General features: G+C 34.2%; 1 protein-coding gene across 1 annotated transcript; it reads right to left on the bottom strand.

The window, feature by feature from the left end:
- Positions 1-9238: 9238 nt before the first annotated feature.
- Positions 9239-10632, bottom strand: LOC137963320 (uncharacterized). The gene is made up of 4 exons (XM_068810458.1): positions 10532-10632; positions 10228-10350; positions 9872-10033; positions 9239-9719 (listed from the first exon to the last, which is right to left on the bottom strand). Exons 1-4 carry the CDS (start codon positions 10630-10632, stop codon positions 9239-9241), a joined length of 867 nt encoding a protein of 288 aa, XP_068666559.1.
- Positions 10633-17824: the final 7192 nt, after the last annotated feature.

The raw sequence follows: 17824 nt of genomic DNA, 5'->3' as shown, positions 1-17824 counted from the left end.
GACGGTAGCCGCGAAATGCCACGAGAAATCAGTCAGTCACGAGGGTGGAGAGAGTATTTTCGTCTTTTCAATCTGCAGAAGACGCTGACACTTGAAGCAAAGAGATAAAAATGTGGCCAGAACAGGACAAAGACGCAGGAGCAACCGCGAGCAAGTAAACTTTTCTCGTCAAATTACTAAAAACACCTCACATATTAACAGATTGCCCCTTCACTCTGCCTACAGTCGCATTAAGATCGAACCGTTGATAGGTCGCATCAAAACCACCCTAGCCCTCGATAACCCAACGGCCTTCTAAGGGTATAATCGTCAACTAAAAATTTTATGTTAAGATTATTCTCTATGTACTTGCGTTGCTGGATACCGAGAGAATCACGAAGACGTGAGCAGATTCCTTCTCTTTGAATTTTTTTCTCCACGGACGAAAACACCCTCGCAATCTTTGCCAGCTGGCACTCTTACTCAGCCCAAGTGGTATTTCCTTTCCACGACGTTACCGTAAGTGGGTCCAGCAAAGATAAAACTCCGTGGCCAATGCCGTTCCACCACCCTTTACTGTAACGACAACCGCTCCTGCAGATCACAGCAAATGATGGCGCCACCCGCATCAGCCGAGCGGGGGGAGCGCGCCCATGAGAAAGGGTGATCTTCGTCGGCGACGGTGGAGAGCTGGCGAAAGCCGAGAATCCAACTCAGTAACAAATTGGCCCACGTGCGAACGAGTAATTGCGGAAAAGGGCTCGGCCTTCATATATTCATCATAAGTCCAATTAAGAGTTAAGGCGTATCTCTCCATAATTAAACTTGATAAGATTTTTATTATAATAATATGATTAAAGAGTCAAAAGCAAGGATCAGGTTAAGAAGGGAAGAAGATAAAGGAGGTGGGCCCACCCCTAGACTTTTATTGGCATGATCATACGTGTTTTATTCAGGTGAACAACTTAGCAATGGCAACCTTTGCTTGTCTTCTAAGTACAAATAAACAATTATGGATTCTTTTTTCTCTCCTTCTTTTCTTCCTCCCATATCATATTCTTTTGACACATAATCCCGTGCCACTTTTAGATTGGGCTTATTAATCTTGATTAGCTCGAATTTTATTTGTTTTGTGGGCCCATTATTATGATTCCGCAACTAACTTAATTATTTTGGAAATGAGATTAGAGGAGTTGGAATGGCAGTTAGTAACAATGACGCAACAACCAGCAAAAAAATATTTGTGTCATAGAATATATGCTTTACAAATCCCATTCCCATCCATGAATTTTTTTTTTAAAAAGTATGTATTTGATTATACACGCTTTCATTGGCTAGTGGGTGGTTATGACTTCGCAATCCTAACTAAAGTGAAATTTTATTAACATTGACTAGTTTTAGTCCAAACTAGTAGCACTAGGTTCAACCATTAGTTGAACCAAGTCTAATTGGGTCATCTTCTTCTTCTTCTTCTTCTTCTTTTTATTATTATTATATAAAGGGAAGTGAAACTTACGAAAATGAGTTTTGTACCGTTCCATCATAATTAACTGTGTTGTTTTAATTTCGCTCAAATCTCTCTTCCTCCCTTCAATTTCTATTCCTTCCTCTTTCACTTGCCTGACCGAGCAGCTTGACAATGAAACACTCATTCCTCCCTCTCTTCCTCCTTCGCACAAGACTCTCATTCACCCTTCCACTTTCTCTCGCCTATCTAAGATCTCTCGATGATCAACATAGGATATCAAACTGCCGGCAATCCCTTCCTCTTTCTCCCACCCATTTGGGCCACCCGCAAAACCTTGTAGCCAGCTTTGACGGAGAAGAAACTTATGCATCCCTCTTCTGCTCTGGCGAAGAAGAAGCCTGCCCAGCCACTTGTCCTAGTTGCTCATACTATGAGATTATGGGATCTTCGTGTTAATGCTTGCCAGGTTGGAATATTACTTCTCGTGTGAATCGCTTGAAAGTTTAATTTCTCAAAGTTACATTTTTTTAATAATTGTATTAGGGGAAAATGAATCAATATAGATAGATAATGATACATTCTCACTGATACAAGTTTCAAAGGCATATGCACTTAGGTAGTAGGCCTACCTGTGTGTATGATCAACAAGGCCTAGCATTTGCAGTTGAAATGGAAGGGGGTGCCAAAGTTGTTTGATTCTCATTCATACGACAAGGCCAGGTTCTCAGTTCCCTTGTGAATACAGAATCATGTACATTAATTGTGTTCTAAGAAGGATTTTGATCTCATTTTTGCATCCCAAATATAGGATCCTTTTGATACTTTTTTAGTAAGTGAGGATACATATGAAGTATGTGACATCAAGTTCAGCAATGATGGAAAATCTTTGCTCCTCACAACAAGAAACAATCATATCTATGTGCTTGATGCATACATGGTGAGAAGGTTTGTCAACCTACTTGAAAAGGCTAATATATGTATTGATGTGCATGTGTTTCACTTCATTCTAGTGGTTACAAGCTTTTCTTGCACTTCGAACTTTTTCTATCTATGTATTATTTCTTACTATGATTATAATAATAATATAACAATTCTAGTATGGTATAATATTTTGAGCCATGACTTCATTACTCTTGGATGCTTTGGCATATACAATGATAAAGATGTATAACCTTTCTTCTTCATGCAACGATGTGGAATTAGTATGGAACCCTCACCCAATGTGACAATTGAAGCAACTTTACTTCTGATGGGCAGTATGGGGTCTTGGGTGTTGATTGTTTGTAATTTGTTCTCTGTTGAAGTTTTATTCAATTTCATTTTTGGTGGGTTTCTAGCTATGTTTATGACTTTGTTTTCCAACAATGAAAGGAAGGTTATGGATTCTTCTATTTTAACCTAAATTTGTACTCTTTTGCGATTAGAGGAGCTACTGAAAAACCAACAACTAATTATAGAAGCTTAGCATGTCCCTATTGTAGGTCTCTCTTAATTAGACTTTACGTTTATCTCATTGTTGAAAATGAAATCACATTTGTATTTTATACAGTGAAATATTAAATTTGGAATCTTTATTTCTTCCCTTCCAAACTATTCCACCCATTGTCTTTGGTAATTTTTCTAATCTTTTTTTCTAGTCTTCTTTGTTTCATTTTCTCTCTTTATAGTTTGGATAGATTTGTGGATTGTGTCGTACTACGCAAGGAATAGAAGTGTGTTTTTTTTAACTAAATGGTTGTGCACCCACAAGAAAGAATACCACGGAGATAATTTTCATATGAAGCTAGTTCAGATAAATATTCTCATTTATTTGGGTTGTTTATAAGCAATTATTAACTTCATGATTTGGGCAAACAAAATAATGCTCACTTCATGGTTACTTTGATAATGTGGAAAAGAATGTTGCCTTAGGTCAGGCGTTAAGTACAAATTGTATGTCACTAGAGAAGTCGATTATGTACGTCCAAAATCAAAATACCATCATAAGTATATTTTGTTAGAGGTCATAAGGAATCAGTTGTCCCTCCTATTTGGATTGGAACCCTTCTTCTATTTCTTTTGCTTCTTATTCTTCTTTTTTATAGTATATATTTTTCCTTCAAAAAAATCTCAAAAGTTGTTAGAGATTATTACTTTGTACAAAACTGAGGGGTTTATCAAGTCTTATCCTACTTGGCATGTGAACTGTGGAAAACAACTCCTTAAACATGACACTCGTTTTTTGGGATAGGAAAGAGCTAAAGCTGAGAATCATAGGCAGGATATAGAAGGAGCAAAAGTGTCAAGCAAAAGTGCACAACTTTTGGGTAGGTATCTTGGTAGTTACGCATAGGCACGCCAAAATCTACTTAAAACCACAACAAATAAACAACTTTGTTGTGAATCAGACCCAAATTATCCAGTTAAACTGGTGTTTTATCTATTAGGCCACAAAGTCTTCAATTCTCTTAACTCTTTCGATACATAAATCATGGACTATCCAACAGATAAACAAAACACAAGAGAAAGGATCGGGTTCAACTATAGAGAAAAACATTTAAGATAAAAACATGCAAGCAAATGTGAAAGTATCTACGTATAGTGGTTGCACCCTTCTGATGAAGTTCTGAAGTCTTCAAGTTTTGAAATGCTTTCTCCTTTACAATTACACCACTTCCAGTTAAAGTCCAATTAATACCATAAGAAATTTCTTGGCCTTCCCTAGAAATTCAAAATTCATACGATGTAAAACTTTTAAAATGCACGACTAAATCCACGACTAAGGCATCAATAAGAGATACTTCTTAGTCAAAATCATGTTTCCAATACAGTCATATTAGAAAGATATGAGAATCAAACATAAGTACACCTGGAAAAATAGTTGCAGAACAAAAAACCATTTGGTAGGTCCTTCTTCCAAAGATTGGGAGTCATAATAGTTATATCTTGGAAAAGAGTCAAAGGATAAGAAAACATACTAGATATATATTGGATATCAAAGAGAAGCAAAGCTATATAAAAGGAAAAATAGCACACTCCTTGTCTATGTAGCCCATAAATCATCACACATAAGAATCACGATGAACCAGCACCAACTTCGCCAAACCTCCCCAAACCACAAAAAAGAGAGAAACGGAATGAACCCTATTAAACAACCAATTATACCAAACTACCATACTCATAAGAGTTACACTACCAACCACACCATCCACAAAACCTGCCAAATTTCTACCCAATCTACACCAAAGTGATGCTATAGTAATCAAATACAAGTCTAGCTTCACAAATTTTTAGCCCAAAATCTATTACACATGACACTAAATGCATGTCTCAGTTGGGAATTTAACCCAAAATTTCCAAATAATCTGGTGCCTTATCCATTAGGCCATTGTCTTAAGCACAAAGGAGGACAAATTTTGTTGCATCAACATTAAGAAGCAAAAAAAACAAAACAAACAAAAAACAAAAGTAGAATGATGAGATTGATGCAAATTAATTGGGAGAAATAAATTCATTACTTGAAATAGAATCCACTACTAGTACCACGTTTATATCAAATTATAACCTATTTGTTTATGTATGGGAGCACTCTACTTAATTGGAATTGAATGTGCAAAATTTACTAAATTGTTCCAGCGTACCCAATATTGCTAATGCTTTCCAAGTTAAAATAGTGTTGAGAAGGTATGCCAAAGATGCTCCAAAACATATCATAAATTCATAAAGAAAAACAAGTAAAACATTGTATCATGTTTTCGAAAGCAATGAAATTAAAATAACTAAAGCACAAAACTTGGTAGTTGAAAAGATTACTTGATTAACTGTAGTAAAACCTCCTATCAGTTCCGAAAACCAAGAACTCTTTCTTCTACATTTGAATGTTAAAAACGTAAATGACAAATTCTTTGATTAGGGCATTTCTAGAGTCAATAGAAGTATAGTTTTTACAACCACATGTGAGAATACATGACATGCATTGGACTTTCAACTACATGAGATTTACCCGATCTAATACAAAAGCCTAAATTCTTACCAGGTGACGTGTAATGATCTCAATCACATTACGGATAACCACTGTAGAGTTACTTTCTGCATAATTCAAATCAACACAAATAGATGCTCAGCCTTAAGACCTACCATGGAAGTTACATTGCTAAAAGACACGAGTATACAAGGTGAACATATACGATAATAGTTCTAAAAAACATTACCTCCACCAGCTAGACCCAGATTACCTCTGGCTTCATGGTCACCAATATCAACATTACGTTAGAGTTGCATGAATGAAGTATGGATTCAAGGGCCTTGATTTCCATGATACAAAGTTGACTGATATGAATCCATCAACAAAATCCGAATGGCTCTATGCAATTTTTACAACAGTGGTAGTATAATCACCAGTGGCAAGGTTACCTGTTGATCTCATCTTAGCAAGTGACAACAAACCTCTACCATGAGGCAAACCCTACATATATAGGACAAGAAAAAAATTAGTCCAAATAAAAAGAAATGATAATCATGCAAAACATTTTCAAAGTGTCAATGTTTTATTCTTGGTCATGCAATAGAACCACACCATCATGTGGCTTGATAAAGCCATGCGAAGATAAGACAAACAAAAAGTAAACTTTTAACTTAAGACCACAAAAAGTAAACCTTTAACTTAAGATAATTAACAATGCCTAGACTTGAAATAATATGAGCATTAAGTATGTCAATCCACTCAAATATCCGAAAAATCCCTAAAAAAAGGACAAAAAACACAAATGAATGGGTAGGCGAGCCAAGGACTGACCATCAACAAAAGGAAAGCGAGTAGCAACAAACCAGGAAATTAAAAAAACATCAAAGAAAGAAAAAAGGGACCCATCGCTGAATTAATGTTAACAATAAAAAATAAAAATTAAACAAATCAAAGAGGTTGAAGCTCTAATCATTCACAAGTCACCACAAAAATGTGATCACTGTAGCTAGAGCATGGAGATTACTGAAGCCCCAAATTTTCAAAGGAATAACATCAATTTGCTACTGGATTTCCAAAAATAACCAGTGAAATATTCAAAATATATAAAAAAAGTGTACATTAAAGAAATTAAACAAAATGTTAGAAGATAAAACAAAACGTTAGCAACCAGCAAAAAATAGCTAACTAATCTTCTTGTTCTCTAACACAACTCCCTAAATTACTCCAAATAAAAAAATGAAAATATTAGAAGCATATCCCAATTTATCACTAAATGGGAACTAACTAAAATAGAATGGAGAAAAATTATTAAGATTTGAAGAATGATCTACTTCTCTTACCATTCAGCAAATTGATGTCTAAGTGAGAAGATTGTGGAGGGCCAATGTCTGAGTCAAAGGTGTTGACAAAACGAAAGAGAAGAATGGGAGGACGAGGTGCTTGTGGATGGGGACAAAGAAAGGCTAGTAGAGGCAAGAATGAGAGGTGTCGATTGGAATGAGAGGTGACTAAGAGTGAGAGGGATTTTCTTTTTCAAGGAAGAGGTGAGGTCCGATGAACAACGATAGCGATGGAGACGTGCGGGAGGGAATGAGAGGAGACTAAGAAGGATTTTCAAATAAGAGGTGAGGGGCGATGAAGGCTGGAAGAGGCTCTACAATGAATGGTAAATGACGACGATAAGAATGAAACTCTCTAACGAACGGCGAAATGAGAGGGAATGAGCGAGGATGAATGTGAATTTTTGCCTTTGCCGTTGATCAAGATCGAACGACTAGAATAGTCGTTTCGTATTTTTTTGCATGAAACTCATTTCTATGTAGGTAGTTTATATATAAAGATAATGATTGAGATAAAGATGACTAGTAATTGAATTAGAGATAGACTCAAATTGTAGAGTCCTAATCACCTACAGTCTCTGTGTAATTCTATATATAGTTTACACCTGATCAATAATAATCATGACAATATTATTCTTTATTCTTATATTCTACAATGGTTTGAATCATCTCTCTAGTAATAATTTTTTTCACCATTTCTTTATAAGAAAATGATTGAACCAGACCAAACAAAGTAGGTAGATTAAGGTTCAAACCAAATTAACCAGCCAAATATTCATGATTTAAGCCAAAAACCGTATTCGTTATATGACACTAGAAAAGGGTCTGATTCCGGTTCAATCAAGTTCAATTGGCCAATATAGTTCAGTTCTAACAACATTGGACTGGACATTTAGGATTATAATTTTTAAAGCAAGGTGGGTGTATGAGTCATAAGTATTACATTATTATTTTTAAAAGTTTTTAGATAGAAATAAAATATTAAAATCATCTATATATTCTAGATAAAGTTTTAATTGGATCTTTTAATCGATCTCACCAGTTGAGTCATGTTCAACTAGACCTAACCTCTAGTCAAGGTATGAAAACCAAGGGGATGGGAAAAAACTAACCCATGAAATAAACTAACCTAGTTCAAATTATATTGGTCTTCCCTCTTTCCCTCCTTTTAGAACAAAATGAGGAGTACAAGGCAAACCTATCTTATTTATAGAAAAAAAAAAAAGTTGAGGGTGGGATAGAGGCCCCCTCCTCTTCGACCTTTATGTTCGTAACAAATAGGCTAGGGAGGACACTACTGATCCACCCCTACTCTTCTCTCTCTTTCTTTCGACAGAGGAAGGCCTCCCTTATAGATGAAAAGGACGGAGAGAAGAGTCCTTCCCCATCGTTGAAAAGGAAGGGGGAGGAGTGTACCTCACCTTTTTCATAATTCATTATTGATCAAGGGAGGTCTCCCCTTATCACTCTTTCTTAAAATTTTCAAAATAAATAAAATAATCTAGGACAATCGATGGTCAAACTCAATGAACAAGATTCTATCGTATCAAAGTACTTTACTTATAATCATCGTTTATGTGGTGTTACATTTTTAGAAAAGAGAAATAATTCACTTACTTGATTAAGACAAAGTACATTGAGTCTCTATTTATAATAGAGGGAACAAGTGGAATTAGATTTCAATTAAACTATTTATGTCCCAATTATACCCAAAGTCTAACTCATAAGATATAGACGACTAAAATAACTAATACACCTTTTAAATGAGACACTTCTTTGAGACTCCTTTTGTGAGACTCTTGTAAGACTTCACCCTATGAATTATTGCTCTATTAGACTTTTTTGCTACAAGAGTTATGTAAGACTCTTCTATACCTCTTGTTCAATATGTGGGCCCAGGCGTAGGTCATGCTCACGTATCACTATTTCTTGATCAAGCTTAAATCTTATTATATGATGTAAGCATGCAATACTACAACAACAAATCTAAATGCACTTCAATATTAAAGTATTAGATAATAAATAAATGTAAAATAAGAAAAATAAAATTTTTAAGTCATTAAATTCAAATTGGATTATTAAATAAAAAAATGGGTTTACTTAAACTTTTATAGACTTATTTTCAAAACTGAATTATACTTTTTAGAATTGAAAATTTTGAGGGATATAAAATTCAATTTTAACAATACTAGATTCATTTTCAGTGACTCAATACTTTATTGTAATTTTATGTCTGCCAATCCATACGATCCATTGGCGCATCTTTTCTTTTATGAAAATCGTCTATAAAAGCGGACGTGGTCTTTTCTTTCTTAACAACTTTATTTTCCTTAAAAATCGGGTAGAAAATTGAGGGAAAATGTTTTTAAATTAATCTGAAAGACTAAAACCTACGAAAGGAAAATAGTTTTATTCAAGGAGTAAACATTTTATTCTTTCTTTAAATTTTTATATTTTAATTTATATAGCCTGAGAATACACCAACCGAATTTTGAAACTCCGAAACCCTCAAAACCCAATGGACCGCTTCCGGTCCAGCTTCTTCTTCATCTCCCTCCCCACATTCGAAAGGCTCCGCAGCAGACCAGCTTTCCCGCCATTGAAGAGCCAGTTCTCTTTGCTTCTCTCTCTCCCTCCCTCACGACCATCGTCAAGCAAAGTGCCGGTCTCCTCCACGCTTTCTTCCCAAGTACGTGAGCTCGCACTCTCTCTCGTTGACGCTGGCGATGATTTTTCGCTGAATTCCGAATCAAAGCAGGTGTGACTGTGAGCAGAGCTTGAGTTGGAGCTGAAAGGGGAATTTGTTTTGACCGTCGAGGATGTCGAAGGCGAAGAGGAAGAAGGTGGACTGATGATCAGATTGCCGAATCCTTGAATCTCTTTGCTTAATCTTAGAGCTTTTTGCCGTTCTTCTTTAAGTAAACGTTTGTGCAGAAGGAGTTCCAGTATTCTCTCTGATTTCTTCCGCATTGCCGCTCCCCAATCGAATCTGATACAGAAACAGCGACAAAATTCAGTTGATAAGAGTACGTTCAACTTTAGCTTCTCTAATCATTTATTTCTTTATTTCAAGATTTTTATATGAATTTAATCCTATCTCCCTGGTTTGCTGATCAGCGGAAGCAAGAATCGGTAACTCACCCTCGTTCGTCGACATATTTGAATGTTCCGAGATCTTCAATGGCTTCTCCATCACAAAGAAATTCTTCTGCGACAGTCTCCGGCCCGTGGGTGAGTAGAAACTCCAACACAACTAATGCTTTGTATGATTGCCTCCAGTCTAGCCATTCAACAACATAGAGTCTGCATTTTACAGTAGACAACTGAATAAATAAATTGGCATCGATTCAGGACCAGGAATAATCTATTCTTCATTTTTCGAATAAACAGTTTTCTTTGGGATTCCGCCTGTCGAATTGATATCAAAGGCTGGTTTGGCATTTTCAGAGATGAAGGATGCAAATCCATATAGATTAATTAGGGCAAAGTCACGTTACCTCCTATGCACAACATCGACGATTCTCCAGTAATCGTCCATGTCGAATGCAGCCTCAGAGATTCTAGTCATGGTTTTGGCATCAGGAGTGCAAGGATCACCATTTGTAGCATCCTCAGCCAACCTGAATATTATTTTTTCACAGGGGAAGACATAATTTAGCTGAATTAGTTCTCTTGACAGAAGCTAGAGAATTTATTATTTGCAGAAAAAGAGAAGAACTGAAACTTTCTTTTATCTGAATCTTAATGGCGATTCTCAGTTCACAATTGTCTTATTAAACAAAAGGGGTCACTGATACTCACAATTCTGCTTGGGTTACATCTGTCAAGACAAGTCTTGCAGTCTTGTACTTTTCTTGAAGAAATGAGGATGCTTGCTTCTTGAATTCGTCCAACGTTCCCATTGCAACTTAGAAAGTAAAATGATTAAAGAGATCGGAACATTTTTTACTGTTTAGGGCCAAAACTTAGAAAAAACTTGGAACAAGTATTTATGAAAATTTTAACAGATCAAAATCTATGAAAAAGAACCAAAATTTCAATCAGTAGCCTCACCTTTGATCCTCAAAACCTTTTTTGCACTCTACAATCGTCAATAGAATGGAAGGAAGTGCAATCTTTTCGTTCAACTGCAATCCTGATATGTTCTTACAGCGTAAAAGAAAGCCTTGTTGACGGAAACCAGATCCAAGAAGATCAAAAGCTTTAATGGGTTTGCTTAAGTTTCGGCGAGGAGCAGGTCAAAAGGAGAATAAGAAGAAATAGACGAATCCCTGGAAGAACTGAATACAAGGATCATTACACAGATGGCTCTCACTGATTCCAAACTGTTTGCTGCTGCCAAAGCTTCGGAAACCTTTTACCAAGCAATAAGGTACAGCTATAGACTTTCAGATTTTATTACTAATTTTAAAAATTAACAAATATGATCTTATTAGTATCTAACACTCTTCTCAAGTTAATCGATCAACCTTCTCCATTTCTGAAAAGGCTTGGTAAGTTAGTTTCCTTTTGTAATTTCATTCATCATTCATTAACATGAAAACATTGAAAACAAAATCTAAACTCAATGGCTCGAAGCACAATTGAAAATAAAAAAATGAGATAGATACTGCCTAGGGGGATATAGGAAAAATTGAAGATTTAGTCATATGATTACAGAATGTTATAAAAAAAATTTAATTTACAATTCAATATGTTATTAAATTATTCAATGCCCCCAATTTAGCAAGGAGGGGGTAACACCCACCACCCTTTCTAATGGTAGCAGGCAAACTTGGCCGATTCAACCGAACTTAATGAATTTCCTAGATCTTTTATACTTTCAACCTGGATTAGGGACTAAATCCAATTGATGATTACTTTGTTCAATCGGGTTTTATAATCTAAAAGTAATAACTTCCTCAAATGGCTTAAATATCAACCCTTTTCAAATAAAAGTTTTTTTTTTTTTGTACCACATGTTACAGCTATGACTCCTTTCAAGTTTTTCATTCTTAAATGATAAAAGGGAAGTCGCTACTTGATGTTATGGACCAAATAGTAGTTTTTACTTATCATGACATTTTAACGAGTGAGATTCTTAGGTAAACTAACATTGACTTTAAGTTGAGTCTTCTACTTCTAAAGCTTTAAGAGGGGGATGAGATGCCATTTCTTCATGTGAGGCAGGATTGGCAAGCTCAGTCTAAAGTCTTTTTAAGTGATGTTGATCCACTTCCAGTGAAAAATATTTTTAAGTTAATAGTTTGTTTTAGTATGCAACTTCAACTTATGTACACATGTTATTAATCTATGTCAATTTATGCAGACTTCCCAAAACCTCTTAACCTGTTAAGTATGTTCAAACTCATAAGTTGATATTCAGTTTAGATTAGTTACCATCATTTTATCCATGGCTCTAGTGTTTATCGTCCTGGGCATCTAAGAAGCAACCGACTACATTTTAGTGAAGGTGAAGCATTGACATTGATTGTTCTTGCAAATGTCAGTGCATAAAAGACTACCTTTGTCTCAATTATACTCAAAGTTAAACATTAAAAGATAAGTCCTAAAATAATGAACAATTTAACATAAATAGAAGACTAAAATAACTAAAACACCTTTAATTGAGACTTTTATGTGAGACCTCCTCCTGTGAAACTCCTATATGACTCCACCAGATTAATTTTGGCTTTATGAGACTTCTTATTGTAAGAGTGATACAAGACTCTTCCATATATATTATTCAACAAAATTAAACTCTAGAACGGTGTCAATGCAATGGTAGGCAAGCTCTTGATTTGTGGGAATACAAAAGCTTGGTCTGCTGGTAAAAAACAACAACAAGATTCACTACCCAAGCATGACACTCTTGTGCTATTGTCTTCAAATGTAAGATTGAATTGTCTTATTCATTGAAAAGTCCAAGCTTCACAACAACAACTCAGACAACAATTAATAAGAGTAACAAATCAATCGAATCTAGTTGGGCAACAACTTTTGTCGTGAATCCTTTGAGCCGACAAAAAAAACATTTGACAAGGAAACTACCCATAACCAAAGCATGACTAGTCTAATTTTAGGCAAAATGCAACAAAGACTAAGATGCTGATTTTTTAAGAGCACGTGGGAAGGAAATTTCAAGGGAGATGATAAACATATAAACAATTAAGACAAATAAACAAATTGAAGAACTAATTATTTAAACAAAGAGATGAACAACCAAGATCATTGTCTATGTGAGTTGACAATCACCATAACAAATAAAAGACTAAGCAAAGAAAACTAAAAATTAAGATCTCATCAAATAAGGCTCTATTATCTCTATGAGTTGATCGAGTCAATTCACATAACTTGCTCTCATACCATATTGAATTTATGGAAAAGAGAAATAATTTATTGACTTTATTATAATTGAATACAATGAGCCTATTGATAATAAAGAAAACAAGTAGAATTTGATTATAATTAAACTATCATTGTCTTAGTTATACCCAAAGTTAAATACTAAAAGATAAGTCTTAGAACAATTAAACAACTAAACATGAATTTAAAACTAATATAGCTAAAACAACTTTAAATTGAACCAAGTCTAGGAGACCTCCTTCCCATGAGACTTTTTTAGACTCTACCATATTAATTATGGCTTTATGAGACTTCTGGCTATGAGAGTCATATAAGACCAGCAATACATGTTCTTCAATAGTTTTGATTATTTTTATCCATAGTATGGTTTTAGGCGGAGAAGAAGAAGAAGAGTGACGAATTTGGAGAAAAGAAGAGGAAGATTAGGGTAATGGACTTGTCCAAACCCTCCCCTTTAAGTTGTATTTATAGATATCGAAAGTAATAATATTATAATAATATCCTTCCCTACTAAGAGTGAATAAAGGGCATAAATCATAAATTGATTACATAAATGTCATCTTTATGATATTACTCTTTATTTATCATCATGCCACCACTATGTGGGCATGTGGGTATTTTCCTTGGTATCAGCCAATCTTCTACACGCTTGGATATGTGGGTCTTCCTTGGTCGTGTGAGCTTAGGTCCATCTTCCAACACTCCCCCTCAAGTTAGGGATAAAAGAACATTATAAATGCCCAACTTATTACAAATGTTGTATAGGATCTTCCCGTATAAAATAGCAGTCCACTATATCTTCCAACACTCCTCCTCGAATTGGTGGTCTCTTTGTTTTTTTCCAAGAGACCCAACTGGCATAATATAAGATAGAGTAAAATCACTCCTAGCCCAAGACATCGCACCATACTCTAGTCAAATGGTCATAGTCAAAAGTATTTTTTGATCAATTTCACTTGCGGAAAAGTAGCCATACTGTGAGTCTACCAACTTTCTTAGGGTAGCTAAAAAAACACCTCTTGGGTGAATAATAGACTTGACTCACGCTGGATGTTGGGCACACTCGTATCCTTTGTAGGTAGTGGGTCTATAGGCATTACTTATAAGTGTAGTAATAAACTTCTCCATCACAATGTCCTTCTAGAGGGCATCAACTCTCAAATAGTAGAAGTAAAAATACCAAATAAGGGTAATCTAGGGCCACCATGTATTTTTTTCTTCATCAGAATAACCAATACTGAGAACAATCAACAACTGAGAAGTCCTTCCTTAATAATAATGTCTCAATTAGAGAGACACAATAGCGACAACTAAAATGGGTAAGGGCCTAAATAATACATACCAAATAGGCAGTTATATAGCAGCGGATAACCAGTAGGTAGTAAAAGTCCTTAAGAGCAATAAGGACACATAAAATAATTTGTAGCAAGTCCATCCTTGAATAAGGAAGTTATGCACTAAGTAATAAGCTGAGGATATCCATGGTAATAATTAAGCCAAAGTCAAGTCGGTAGCAGATAGGAGATAATAACTTTGATAGTGAGTGAGTAAGTCAAGCCGAGTAATTGACTGCCAATAATAAGTTGAACCAAGTATTGTTTGATAACCAATAAATTAAACAATCTCTAATGTGCTCATCCTTCATACTTCTCCTTCTATTATCCATCTCAAACTAGGAGATAATGTCAATGTTCTGAGCTTGAAGTCAACAAATATATTGCAAGCTCAAGTGTTGATCCATCTTGTATGATCAACTAAAAGAAGGCTAGTATCAACAATTTCGCTAACTCAAATATTGTAAACCAAGTAAATCAAGCCAAACCAAATATTTCAATCTTTTCTTGCCTTAATGTTTTAGGCAAGGTTACTAAATTAAATTCTTTGTAATCTTTCAAAATACCAAAAAAAATCTCACAAAATTTGGGTTGGAAAAATCTTCTAAATAAGGTACTTTCCTCCTTCGATTGGTGCCAACTTAACAATCAAAGAAGACACCTTTCATTGCCTTTTTTTTCTTAAATTTTTTAGGCAAGACAATCTTTGACAAATAAATCAATGGAAGTTTCTGAAAATAAGATGATCTTCTAAAGATTCTTTCCAGATATTGTTAATTAACAAATAGAAATTTTATAAGGATAGATCATGAGACATTTTCCTGATATTGTTGATCAATAATAACAACTCAAAACGTTAAACAAAACTTTTGGCTTAAATTCGGATCTTTGTATGCAACAATATACCAGCATGACCTTTGATTCAATATCTTTTAAAATATAGATCAGATTGACATGAAATTTTCTCCTTATGAAACTAGAATTAAATATATTTAAACAAGTATAACTTATATTCATAAAATATACTTATTTTGAGAAAAATAATCTGATAGATTTCGACTCTATAATCTAGCCGAATTGAGTACTCTTTCTTCTTTGACCAACATGACCATTGACTCTTCCTAGATTGGATAATCCTCCATATAAAATCTCATTTTTTATGGCATAAAATAGCTCAAAAGGTAAAGCTTGCTACTATAGCACGAAACTTTTCTGTTGCTTTATCTTTGCTGCTTCAAATATCGATTTCTCTTTCTTGTAAAATATAATTTAAACAATTCTTTTTTATTTATAAACTAAACTCAAATATCTTTCCAATGGTATATAATTTTGTATATGAAAAATATGGCAAGAGAGTGAAACATCCAATGAAATATAGAAATTGAGAAATAAGACTCCTCTTTTTTCTTTTTTCTTTTTTCTTCTTCTTCTTCCTCCCTTTCTTCTCCATCTTCTTCTTCTTTTACATCTCAGATCATTGCCCACTTTGATACCATATTGAAACTTAGGATTCCATGATGTATAATTACAATTGAAGATAATTAAGGGATGAGAAGAAGAAGAGTTGTGGAGAGAAGGTTTAATGAGGAGAAGAGGAAGAGTGACAAATTTGGAGAAAATAAGAGGAAGATTAGGGCAATGGACTTATCCAAACCCTCCCCCCTAAGTTGTATTTATAAATATAAAAAATACTAATATTACATGAATACCCTTCACCTTAGTAAAAGTGAATAAAAGACATAAATCATAAACTGATTACATCAGTGTCATCTTTATGAAATGACTTTTTATTTACCATCATGTTACTACTGCATGGGCCTATGGGCATTCTCCTTGATCTATGGGCTTGAATCCATCTTCCACACACTTAGACTGGTTGGCCTTCCATCATGCCACCATTGTGTGGGTCTGTGAGTCTTCTCCTTGATCAATAAGCTTGAAACCATCTTCCACATACTTTGACTTGTTGACCTTCCTTGGTCGTGTGAGCTTGGGACCATCTTCCAACATATTATATCATTGAATTTTTTTATTTATAGATTTTGATTTTGTGTTAATAGCTAAATGCATTTATAAATATTATCTAAGATAACTTTAGAAGTATGAAATTCAATTTTTCATTGTTTCTTGCATATGGAAATATATAAAAAAATGAAGACAACCTCCATCATTTTGATGATGTTTTATATTCTTCAGTTTGAATCAAATTTAAATTTTGAATTTGTTATTATTATCAGTATTGGTAAGTAGTAAAACAATAGATTTCAAGTTGTTGTATTTTTTTATTTAAAAATGTAATATTTTAATTTATGAATCAGTGATTGTAAATATCTCATCGCCTTCATTTCCTATCCAGACCTATAATATGAAGAATCTACTACAATCACTTGAGCAAACTAAAATTATTCAAACTCTCATACCTGATTCTAGTCTAATATTGGAGATTATTTTGATGACTTCAAGCATCCCTATTTAGAAATTATTTTGAAAATATGATAAAGTTGATATGCGCACTCACTACTTTATAAAATAAGTTCAAGAAAATGTCTTTCTCAAATGAATTATTTGTGAACCTTTAATTTCTTTATATATATATATACACATATTTGTTTTTAATGGTAAAACGTTAACTAATGCATCTTTTTTTTACCCCACCAAGAGAGTTGAGATCTGTTTGTATAAAGAATTTATTTTGCTTGTTATTTCCCTTTCACTACTGCTTCATTGGAATTGTGTATTTTCTTTGCCTTTTGATCTTTGATGATGTTCATCATTAAAGAGTAGACGGGAAAAGACTTGCCAACAAATTTGTTCTTTACTCCATTTTGGTTCTTTAAGATTCGATATAAAGTTTCCCATTTTGACTTTTCATGGAAAATTCAATGGAATTTATGTGTAAATAAACCACAGATAGGAGATAATTATTTGAGCTCCACCACTCTCTCCTATCACATATACTCTAAACACATAGAAGGACACTACACTCTTTTCTCCTTTCTAGTCTATAGATAGAATTGATAGCATTGCCAATTGTAGAAGTCCGACAACTTGAATTATGAATTCATAAATTGCTAAATGAAGCGAGAAAGTGAACTAGAAGTCAAATAGGTAGATAACAATTAAAGCAAATTATGCAGGGTGCGATATAAGATCATTTACACACATCTTATACACCTATGTTGAAAGAAAAATAAAACTAACTCTACAACATAACTAGTTTGAGATCCCAACAAACTAAAAAAAATTTAAAAAATGAATAGCAAGAGAAAAATACACAACATATTAATGACCACCAAATGAATTTCCAATGAGACATACGCTACGATAAGGGGAAGTTTTTTAATGATATATCTACCATACTTCATAAAAATGCCAAAATATGATCCAAATAATCATCAATTCTCTCAAATGTTTG

This window comes from Aristolochia californica, unplaced genomic scaffold (assembly GCF_029961685.1).
Source record: "Aristolochia californica isolate CCGP_79_NKW_82.1479 unplaced genomic scaffold, dmAriCali1.0.hap1 SCAF_4, whole genome shotgun sequence".
NCBI lineage: Eukaryota > Viridiplantae > Streptophyta > Magnoliopsida > Piperales > Aristolochiaceae > Aristolochia > Aristolochia californica.
This window is presented reverse-complemented; position numbering and strand designations above follow the sequence as displayed.